Raw genomic sequence first — 12,163 nt, 5'->3', positions numbered from 1 at the left:
AGACCTCACCTCTGCTCTCCTTGAGATGGGATTTTTATGGATGGGTGAGCACGGTGAGGGCTGAGAACACATAAAGAGTCATTTTCAGTTTGTTGCAGGCAGTTAACCGTGTGTGCATGTTTGTTGAACTTCCAGTAATAGGCCGAGGCTCTTTTTCTTCTTCTTCTTCTTCTCTCAGCCGTTTGACTTTTTGACAGTCTTCCCTTATTTTGCTTTATTACACCGTGCTGTTATAACCTCACGGAGCCATCGTGCACCCGGGGTGCAGCCACTTAGAGGATTTAAATGATGTAATTGGAAACAATTAATTCTGCCGCCCTGCACATGTTGCATATTGTGTGGGAATATATAAAAAATACATTTCAAAGAAAGCTTGAGAAATGGTGTCTAGCTAGATTTGGTGTCATTCAAATCTGTTTCTGGCTCATTTTTGACAATCGGGAGGAGAATGACACCTTTTGTGTCTTTTGAAAACAGATGTCGTGTGCGTGTGATCTCTTTGTTGTCGTGTTGTTGTAACTCAGCGACGCTATAGTTCAAGAAGACTTTGGTTGTGGGCAGTTCGCGGTCTCCCTGTTTGTATACGAGCGTTATCGAACAGGCTACAGGGCAAGCGATACAGATAATTGGTTTCCCAGTCCGACACTGACACATGGCCGGTTAAAGTCCTCACACTCCTTTCCATGTTCCCATCAAGAGCCATCAGGTTGTTGGGAGACTTGCTCCTGGGCTGTGGTTCAATCACTGTTATTACTGCCAGGGAAATATGACTCCACCTAAATTGTCCAGAGGTGTAGTAAAGCTCATCTCCGCAGTAGGCGACAGACTTTGGTCTAATATTGAGCTCTCTACACAAGTAGCACCGGCCTTTCCCGGCAGATTCAGTGTCAAACGGATGTTGTATAGAAATTCAAACTCTGTACATATTGTTTTTGCAATGTCTCCTGACATTTCAAACCTCTTAAAATAGAAACTAGAAATGTAAACTGTAAGTTTGGCAAAGTGGAATACAATACATCAACACATCCCGGTGCAAAAGGGCAATCGTTTCTTTATTTTGTTGATGAAGAAAAAATAAAGTTTTCCATGTGTTTTAAAACTAAAAGTTAATTACACATTAATGGTTAATCATTTTCCTAATGATTAACGTTTGTTTTAACATTTTCAAAATGAGCCTCGGAGTCATGACGTTTGGCTTGCAAATGATTAGTGGCACATTTTTGAGGCTTAGCTGAATCACGGGGAAAAAAAGCGTGTCTTAATCTGAAGGCTCCAGGGGTAATATCCCATTACTGTAAATGCCATCGCAATAGCCTCCTGCAGGTAACACCCCCCTCTCCCTTCCCCCTACCTCTCTCTCTCTTACCTTTCCTCCTTTGTTCACGCCTCACAACCCGATTGATCGCTTTTAATTGACAGCTTGTCATCAGCTGACCCACTCCACCATGGCCGTCTCAGTTCATCTCCGCTTCACATCTGACCACATTCATTTTTTTCTGTCACGTTTTCCTTTCTCCTTTTGTTCATTCCGCCGCCGTCGTCGTCGTCTCGTAACTGCTTTTCTCCACGTTCACCTGCCACTGCACCTTTGCCTTTGGTCCATTGAGCGGTTTGAGAAATGGCGTCCTATAGATCTGGTTAATACTTAATGCACGTCACATCCCACACACTTACGATGTGGATTGCATGAATTTAGGGACTCATATCTCTTGCCATGTCCATGCATTTTACCGGCTGCATGCTTTAGAAACTGTTTTTGTCAAATCCCCTGCCAGTGATGCAAGTCCTGTACAATGATTGATATAATAAGTGTTGTTATACTGTTTCTGTCCCTCTCAACGTGACTGCATAACTGTATGAGTGTTATTCTGTAAATGCAATGCAGGTTTTAGGTGATCAAAATATCTGTTGCTTCTTCAAAAGCAAGCTCTTGAAACACCATCGTTAGTTGTAGGGGGAGGGGTAACAGACGAGGGTGGAACAACATGGCTTATTTGATCTTTAGAAGGACTCGACGTTGGCAAATAAACTTGAGTTCCCTTCAGTTAAATTAAAGTCCCCATTTTGGGGAAATGTGCAAAACAGGCAATTACTTCAAGATGTTAAAGTGGGTTCGGTTTTGATGCTTTACTCTTCCCATTTTTTACGACATATTTTAATCTATCTAAATACAGGATCGTTCGCAACCATGAATAACTTGTTAAATGATGTGCAGCAGATGGAGGGGAATGCTTTGTGTGTTTCTGATATCTTTACATTTCTTAACTCGGTTGAAATATGACTGAGCTCAGCTTTTTTTGGCTGACTGGGCTCATTTTGGAGCTAAACTCTTTGGGGTATTTTGGGCATCTAACCTGTCATCTAACCGAATGATAACAGACATTTCCATAGGCCTAATTCACTTTCGCAGCACTTCTTACTGGACAGAGATGAGAGCCACATGTTTATCCACAGGACCGCTTGTTCCTCTGTGATTCACCTCCCTCCCGTTAACGGTATAGCTCCAAAGAAATACGGTTCCACGGCTCTTTACATCCTTGAGGCGCATTAGCCACTGAACCGATGTGGACCATGTTTGCATTCAAACCGTTACTTTGGATATGCATCGCCGGCAGCGATTTGTTGAATGATCTATAGCCAAAGCATTAGCTTGCAATTTCTCCACAATGTGGGCACAGATTAAAAAGAAAAACTGTCACTCCCAGAGCGCTCTGAGACAGAGACTGAAGAGAGAGGGTTTTGCGTTCAGGGCTCGGATATTGATTAAAGATTTGTTTTTGTCAGCCTTTCCAGTCTCATGACCCTCGCGCTCGTCTCTAGGGTGGGGCTGGACGCAAGCTAGCATGACAGATTCCCTTAAGTTGGGCCCAAGTGTTTTTTTAGCAGCCGGGATCAGAGATAATTCAAACATTAGCAGATGGAAATACACTACCGTTCAAAAGTTTGGGATCACTTAGAAATGACTTTATTTTTCAAAGAAAAGCACTGTTTTTTCAATAAAGATAACATTAAATTAATCAGAAATACACTCTCTACATTGTTAATGTGGTAAATGACTATTCTAGGTGGAAACGTCTGGTTTCTAATGAAATGTCTCCATAGGTGTATAGAGGCCCTTTTACAGCAATTATCACTCCAGTGTTCTAATGGTACATTGTGTTTGCTAATCGCCTTAGAAGACTAATATCTGATTAGAAAACCCGTGCAATTATGTTAGCACAGCTGAAAACAGTTATGCTGGTGCTATAAGCTATACAACTGGCCTTCCTTTGAGCTTGAAGTTTGAAGAACAAAATTAATACTTCAAATATTAATCATTATTTCTAACCTTGTCAATGTCTCGACTATATTTTATATTCATTTGATAAATAAAAGTGTGATTTTTCATGGAAGACACAAAATTGTCTGGGTGATCCCAAACTTTTGAACGGTAGTGTATATATCCTTATATACCCATTCGGCGGAGGGTGGTGGGACTTATGAAGGGGCTGAAGGTCTGCAGACCTGGAGCCTCCGCGTGGGAGCAGAGCCCCTCTCCCTGTTCGCTCGTCAAGATCCAGGATGTAATTGGCTCCAGTGTGCCGGCTCTGCTCAGCACATCCTCTCAGGCAACAATCTCTGGTATCAGCCTGTCTTGCACTTTCGTGTTTTTACAACCAAATCGTAACTTTCCCGTGCATCCCTATCTTGGCGTGATGTACAAGCAGTCATTAAACTCGCCCGTTTGCACTCCGAAATACATATGAAACCTCACCACAGGAAATGCAAAGAAGCGAAGTTCCTTTCAGGCTTTGATCAACTCCTCCTAGAAAAAGAGAGATGCATTTACGTTTTCAAAGCCAAATTTCTGTGGGTAATTGTTGTTGTTTATGCTCTGATCAAATCAGACAAGTTGATTAGGAAGAGCTCGTCTACTATATTCTGTAAACCTATTCCAAATCTGGCATCCAAGCTATTCCCCCGTCGCCGTCTGTTTTCATCTGATGCACGCACCGCAGTATATGTGGCTTTTCATGCCACAGTGGACAGATCTTTAATTAGTAAGCAATACTTTGTTGGAACACTCGCAGTCCCTCCCTTACATCTGTGGAAACGCCGGTGGAGGGAGCGGTAGACATCCAGCACCTGAATTACTATTTGTGTAGATAAATAACAGCTGAAAGAAACAAAACCGTTTAGAGTTATGGGAGTATACCGCCGCGGAACAGATACCTCAGCACTCAGCAACAGTTCTACGTTGAGTTAACCTTTGTGTTCCTTTGAGAGCCTCGTGAGAAACGTTCTTGTGTTAAAAACAAAGCCCCTCTCAAGTTAGACAAAGGATTCCCAGATTAGAGAAGGCCAACTCTGAACATCTCAAAAAAAACAAGGGCCACATCTAAATCACGTGGTTTATTTAACAGCACAAAGCACGCAGCACTGGTTGAGAAATGACAGCAGTTTGCCTGTTTCTTCAAAGAATTACAGTCATCCATATCTGAGATGGATAAAAAGCTTGAACACGGTGGCCCGCTGTAATGGAATGTTAATGCGCTGTCGGCTGTTAAAAGGCCTCCACTCTATATGGACCACGTGTATATGAGTCGACGGGCTGGTAAGCTCACTGGTTTGCCAACTTTGCTTTTTTCCTCTGTATGCTTTACTCTTAATTTAGCTGAGAAAATTAACATCCACACCAGCCTGTCTTGAATAAATCACGATTGTCACAACAACAACAACAAAAAACCCTCAAATAAATGCAACACTAAGTGCTTTGTCCATTTCAATGGCGATGCGACAAACTAGGCATCATTGGCATAGTTGACTTAACTGCTATATTATAAATGACTGTGCACTGGTGTAATGCTAAAATGCAGCTATGATATTATATTGTTGACTTAACTTCTATATTATAAATTACAGTGTACTGTTGTAATGTTAAAATGCAGCTACACTCAAAAAAACGATTCAAGCCCTTCTTCGAGGTGACACATTTAAATATTGTTTGATCCATTTAAATAAATCAATTACAAAAATAGATATTTATATTTAATGGGTGGAACACAAAATGTATGAATTCTTTCATTTATTAGATTTATTTAGGTTAGATGGTGTGCATATCAACTCAAAATAAATGTGTTTCATTGAGGACTACCCTTTGCGCATGCGCCAGCTGAAAATCAGTTGTTTATAAGGTGAAGATACTTTCAGGTCTGTACGGTGGTGTAGTGGCTAGCGCCATCGCCTCAAAGCCAGAGGTCTGTGGGTTCAATTCCCAGTCGGGGCTTTCCTTCTGTGTGGAGTTTGCATATTTTCTTAGTTAGTTAGTTAGTTTATATTTTGAGTTGGACAAACACAAATTAATTTAATTTAATGAATATCGTTATTTTATTTTAGATGTATTTGATACAAATGAGTTGGACTAACTTAATTACATTGTATTGCACTGATGTACTAAATTTGAGTTGGAGTTGCATATAATTATTGGATGGAAAACCTGCCAACAATTTAATTGAGTTCATCCAATGAGTCATTTCTTTGAGTGTATCGCTATTATATGAGATTGTTGGTTGCAAATCCTTTGCACTCGGTCCGAAATTCGACCGCAAGAGCGAGACGCGGTTGCGGGGAGAAGCAGCCAGGTGCAAGTGGGGCATTTCTGAAAGCAGGGGACGGAGGTAACGTCATTTAAAGTCGTCACGTTTTAACGCACATTACGTGCGTATAGATTTAGATGCAGGATATACACGTCCAGGGTTTGCCACTAAACTTCCAGAAATTGGCAACCCTCCCAAAAAGAAGAAAAAAAGCAACGCACGTGCACACTCGCAAACAGGAACTGCCGACAGGCATTTCGGCATCCGTGTAATCGCGCAGATTTGCCCAAATGTAAACAAACGAGGCTTAAAAACGAGGCTGGAATTTCAAAGTAAAATGTTGCTGCTGCTGCTGCGTCTCCTTCTCCATGTGCACAGCATCCTGAACCGAGATGTGTTTTGCTGGCAGGAAGTGTTCAGAAAAAACACGTCACGTAAATGACATGATGTAGTTATAGGATCCTGAAATTGTAAAAAAAAGAAAAAAAAAGGAAAAGGAAAAGAGAAAGAAATCAAGTGAGAGATTGTATTGCCTTTTGTCAAGATCCTCGGGCCAAGTAGCTCACTGGCAGATGAAGCAGACATATCCTACGATTTCTATCTCGATTCGCTCAGTGAGAAAATCCCCAACATCGGCTACTTGAGACATATTCCAATTCAGCTCTGTCTCAATGGTGTCATGGGAGGGTGTGCAGAGAGCAGCATTGAATCCTGAATAATCTGTGCGTGGAGACAGACTCGCCGCATGCATCTGCTGCTGTCTGCCCCCGGTTTGACAAAAAGCGCATCTTCAGAGCACATTTGGTCGGATGGGAGATGTCCAAGTCTTTCCATATTCCATACGGAAGGCCCTCGCTCTTCTTGAGCCTTTTTCATTAAAGATAATGCACATTATCCCACGCTAGACTACACCGTCTGTCTTATTTGAAGTCGATGCCGTGTAATAATACCTGCGCATGTAAAAACAGACTCCTTTTACTTTTCTCTGATCACTCGGTTGCAGCGTGTTTTCCAGCTCTGCTGGTACAGTGGAGCAGCTGCTGTATGTGATTCCTAATTGGGCGAAGCCAGTGATTACAGTTACCTGTGCAGCTCACATAAAACCGAGTGTTACATGCAGAATTATGGGTACAAGTGAAAATGTGCAACTACTCCACATCTACTCGTGCGTTCCTTTGGGAGCAATGAGGTTCCCACCGTCTGCGTTTGCACTTGGGCATTCTGGGCAGGAGCACACTGCTCTTGTTGGGATGTACAGCAAGCTACACACACTCTTGTTTCACTCTCATAATCAAGCGCACTGCTGGATTATTTGTCTGGGCTTCAAAGTGACGTTTTGCTTCGGTTGAACTTTTTTCCCAGTTTTTTCTTCTTCATCCCAGTCAACTACTGATATCAGCTACCTCGGGGATCCAGAGTCAGCACTCATGTTCAGGCTTGTCTCTGTCTCTCCTCTTACTTGCCCATTCGCTCGTATCCTTACCCACAGTTCTATAAATATGAAAGAATGTTGTTTTCTAGCTGTGATGCATTTTCAAGCAAAATTGCTTTGCAAACAGTATTTTGTGTTACTTTTTGGAGAATGTATTTACATTCGATCCACACACATTAAAACTGAATAATGCATTCATGCTTGAACATCACTCTGCATCCCAGATTTGCAGTGTTACAGATTGTAAATGCATTAGAAGTGTGGTATACAACATATTCGATGCCCACAGACAGGAATAACTTTATATCAACTTTAGTGGAAACTAGAGACAAGAGAAGCTCATATTGTTGACCTGCTGTGCTTTAGATGGTACACATGGTGCAATATGTTTTCAAAGAGAGTCTTATATAAGGATCTATATCCACCCTTTGAAATCAACCAAGCACCTTTGTAGATGTTGATGCAGCCCATATTGCTTTATTTCTTTCGAGTGCTTTTGCATTGTCTTCCACTTTTAAAAAGGTTCTTGTGTTTTTTTCTTTTTTCTTCTTCATACAAACTCATTATTAAGATAAGATAAGATAAGATCCTCGCTTGGAATATCTTATTTTTGTATGTAAATTATTTCCACATAGGCCTATAGCTCATGTTTGGATAAAAAAAAGAAAAAACGTCCCCACTATTATAATAGGATTTTTCACGATATTATAAATTCAATATGTTTTTATCCCCCCAAACAATATAATATGTTCACATTTAAGCCATCTGCATATTTTAGCGGGAAAAAACCCCAATGGAATGAGATGAACATGTGAATGCCTCCATGCATGAGGGCGTCTTTAGACCTTACTGTTTACAATGGTTGTGAACTGGTCGTGAAATGTGAATTATAGATTGAACAACATACATTATGATGTAAGCATTGGGCCTGGTAATTGTAATAATTTCCCTGAATAATATACCACATTCTAGCATGCAGCACACAGCTTCCCATAGTAAATCCCCACACACTTTAAAATCACTCAAGGGTGTTTATTGTGTCTAAATAATGAATAGACACAGCCTTTACAAGTTGACAGTGAAATATTTGTGGGGAACTCCCCTGATGGAATGCATTTCACAGTAAAATAATTTCAATGAGCACAAACTAAAATGTATGCGATACTCTCTTCTTGAATTAATTTCCCAATTTGGTTATTGATGGTTATTTAACAGTCAGCGTTTTTATCTGCAGATAGACTGATAAGGAGGGGCATGAGCGAGTCAATGTGGTACGAAGTCCGCGTTAAATATTCTGTGTTGTCTCCCTCTCGTTCTAGATGAACATGGACATTTGAAAATATACCTGCCCAAGAAGCTGCTTGAATGTCTACCGAAATGCACCTCGCTTCCAAAGGAGAGACACCGGTGGAACACAAATGAGGTAAGGCCGCTGCTCCTTATCGTGCAGGCTGTACTCAATCCATCCCCGAACCGCGGCACCTTTCAATAAGACACCGTGTTCTTTCAGGCCTTTTGCAGACACATTTGAAAGCCACGTGAACTCCCTTCTAGACAACATAACGCCTTTCCATTTAGTGCCTCCATCCACCCATGTGGTAAAAAAACACATCTTTTTAACCGCTTCCACAGGAGACATATTTAAATGTGTCGTGTGATTGAAGTGAATGTTCAGATTTAAGGGATTGGATGAATCGACGTGATTGTATTAACTGTACAAAAGGTTTTCAACTATTTTACATGTGTTATTTATTCACATTTAAAGTGCAGTTATCCTGAACACATCCCCTATGATTTTTAAATGTTCAGAATTTAGCTGCATCACAGTTGTTACCCTAACATCCTTGCCACTGGGGTTTGCACGGCTATCCTGACCTTTTTTAATTGTGATACGATACGTTCTGTGCTCGAACATAAGAATCATCCACAAAATATACAGAACTTCTCTCCCTCTATCTTTCAAAATGTCAATCTCATCTTGCAGTTTATGTTTACTATGGATTAGCCAGTGCTCATCCTCCAAGGAAACACTGTTTGGCATAAATCGAAGGTTAAAGTCAATTGCATGTTGAGTTGTATTCATAGAACGTCACCGTTGCTGTATTTAGCGAGTATTATGAAGGACTATTGACATGAACATAAACAGAGAGGGAGATAACGCATCAATTCACAAATCAAATCTGAAAATGCTTTGCTTTTATAAGAAGATGTCACAGAGGCTCTTTGCTGGGGTTTTTACTTTTTCTTTTTCTCAATGCCTCCTTTTTTCCTTTTTGCATTTTGTTCATTTACTGAAAAAAACATTTGGCCACATACAAAACTATATTTTATAAAGGAATGTAGAGTCTTCTGGACAGACAATGGCGGGAATAGTTACTGCTGTTTAAATCTGAATCTACTGCAGGTGTGTGGTAAACATACACCATGTCATCTGGTATTCTGTGTAGTCACTTTCTAAAACATAAATAATATTGGAATAACACACACACACACACACACACAGACACACACACAGTAACTAATTTTCTCTTGCATTATTTTATTGCGTGGACCAGTATACATACTGTATATATAAATATATATATGTATATATATATGTATATCTGTATGTATATATATATATATAATATATATATATATATTTATATATTATATATATTGGTGTATGCTGCTTCATTTGCAAGCTGCTTTTCTTTCTCAGGGGACAGGTTGATGAGTTTATAAATTTGTGTTGCCTCAATTGATTGTCAGGGGAACTGGTTGTTCTTTTTATAAGAATAACTGGTTGTAATTAGCCCTAAATATACACACTATGACAAATCTTACAACCAATATGCAAAAACCAACCATCCATGCTTTTGATTAACACATTGTAACCAAATAAATACAGTCATCTGCAGTGATGAAAGTTAATTGACTGAAAAACAACCCGATGATAAGGCACCAGACAGGCTGGTTCCTAAGGAACAGGATAATATTAAGAAGGACAATCTGTCACTGACATTCAGTTAAATATTATTTTACACAGACTTTGTATCGTCCATATACCAACAAAATAAATAGATGAAGGAATCTGTTAATCTGTGGCAAAGATGTGGATCGGTAGACCTACACACAATTACAGTGGTGATTACTGCAGCAGAAATACAGACATCACTTGCCGTCTCCATCCGTGTCTCCATCTGTCATATCTTTGCTCACAAGCCCTGCCCTAAAAAAAAAAAATTGCATAACGCTTGTGTGTTTTCTAATTGGCTGATGTTGTAACTTGTTTGCCCTGTCTGACCTGCACTGTGCTGCGAGCAGTCTAAATTAATTAACACGGCTTTGAAAATTGATCTCAAAATGCAAGTCTGAGCATTTGCCGGGGATATTAAAGCTGTTGGCTATGGTTGTTAGCATGTCTTGTCATTTATTACCACATTTAATCAGAACGGACGTATTTCAGGAATCGCAGCATGTTGTTGTGTGACTCGGGCCGCGGACGCTCGGTGGGCTGATATGACATTGGAAACAATTAGTGGGGGGGGGAAAAAGAAAAAACCAAGCCGGTTGGTATGCACGCCAGTGGGCAGGGTTGAAGAGAGCAAGGCAACCTTTCCTAAAATGAAGGGCATTTCTTTTTTTTGTGCAGACCGTGCAAATCAAAGTGTTTGTGCCTCGCTGGCAGCAGACCCGGGCAGGTAGGGGGGGATCAGAGAGGCTCCTTGTCGGTGCGATTGTGTGACTCTTAGTGAAAGTGACACCTCATCAATTCTGTGCATATTTCTGGCACTCGCTCGGCATGCTTAATTCACAAATGTTCCACTCCTTACGTCGAAGGAACCTCAGTGTTCTGGTGGGTTGGAGCTGCTGATGCTCATTTGCCCGACTGTTGCCTCCCCTCCCCTTCCCTTTCAGTTTGGCTGCTTTATCGTTGAAAACTATTGTTGTGGGTGTGGTGGGCTTTCAGGTAATAAAACATACACATCACACTCATTTTTATTGGAACAATAGCTCATGTGGTTATGAGGCAGCAATTGGTTGCATTTAAATTCAAAGTGTGGAGCATTTCGGGGGATCTATTGGCAGAAATGAAACAAATAAGTATATTCTCTTTAGTGTGATTACCTCAACATATAAATCATTGTGTTTTCGTATTAAATGTGCCTTTATATCTACATATGGAGCAGGTCCTTTTCATTGATATTTTTTCTCTTGGCTGATTATGTTAACGCTACTTCTCTACAAGTAGAATGTGCATTCTTTTGACACTTCACAGCTGCATGGGAGAAAACAAAAATTGGTTTTGTGGTAAATGACTTTCACGCCCCCAGTTTGGAGAAGCAATGCAGGAGTATCGGTACGGGAGCAAAGCAATGAACTGCTGTGGATGCGGACGTCAGCAAAAAATGTTTTTAGCCACCTAAAAGAAAGGCCCCACATAAAAATCAGTAAAAATCAATTGTAGTATAAGCTTTATTTATAATGTTTTCATCGCTTTACCTTGCGATCAGACAGCCCTCTGCAGTGGGAGCTGAAGCCTTTATCTCTGCTCTCCTCAAAGCCACAAAAGGTAAGTTCACCTCGCAGAACAGGAGGTGCTGGTCTACCTCACAGAACAGGAGGTGCAGGTCTACCTCACAGAACAGGAGGTGCAGGTCTACCTCACAGAACAGGAGGTGTTGGTCTACCTCACAGAACAGGAGGTGCTGGTCTACCTCACAGAACAGGAGGTGCAGGTCTACCTCACAGAACAGGAGGTGCTGGTCTACCTCACAGAACAGGAGGTGCAGGTCTACCTCACAGAACAGGAGGTGCTGGTCTACTCCTTTCTGCTTCTCCATTCACATTTGTCCTTCTTCATACTCATTTCTCCTTCTAAATACTCCTTTCTGTGTCTCAATACTGCTCTATACTACTTTCTCCTTCTCCATTGCTTCTCCATACTCCTTTATGCTTCTCCATACTCCTTTATGCTTCTCTATACTCCTTTATGCTTCTCTATACTCCTTTATGCTTCTCCATACTCCTTTATGCTTCTCTATACTCCTTTCTGCTTCTCCATTAACATTTGTCCTTCTTCATCCTCCTTTCTCCTTCTCCATACTCCTTTCTGCTTCTCCATAAGCCTTTATGCTTCTCCATACTCCTTTATGCTTCTCTATACTCCTTT

General features: G+C 40.8%; 1 protein-coding gene across 1 annotated transcript in view; it reads left to right on the top strand.

Annotated features, from left to right (window-relative positions):
* The window catches only part of camta1a (calmodulin binding transcription activator 1a), a 299,603-nt gene that overhangs the window by 5,417 nt on the left and 282,023 nt on the right, over positions 1-12,163 (top strand). The window contains exon 3 of the mRNA XM_056422729.1: positions 8,328-8,431. Coding sequence (XP_056278704.1) covers positions 8,328-8,431 — 104 coding nt within the window. The remainder of the gene's footprint in view (positions 1-8,327; positions 8,432-12,163) is intronic.

This window comes from Pseudoliparis swirei, chromosome 9, assembly GCF_029220125.1.
Source record: "Pseudoliparis swirei isolate HS2019 ecotype Mariana Trench chromosome 9, NWPU_hadal_v1, whole genome shotgun sequence".
Lineage (NCBI taxonomy): Eukaryota > Metazoa > Chordata > Actinopteri > Perciformes > Liparidae > Pseudoliparis > Pseudoliparis swirei.
The sequence above is the reverse complement of the archived record's forward strand: the minus strand, read 5'-3'. Positions and strand labels throughout refer to the sequence as shown.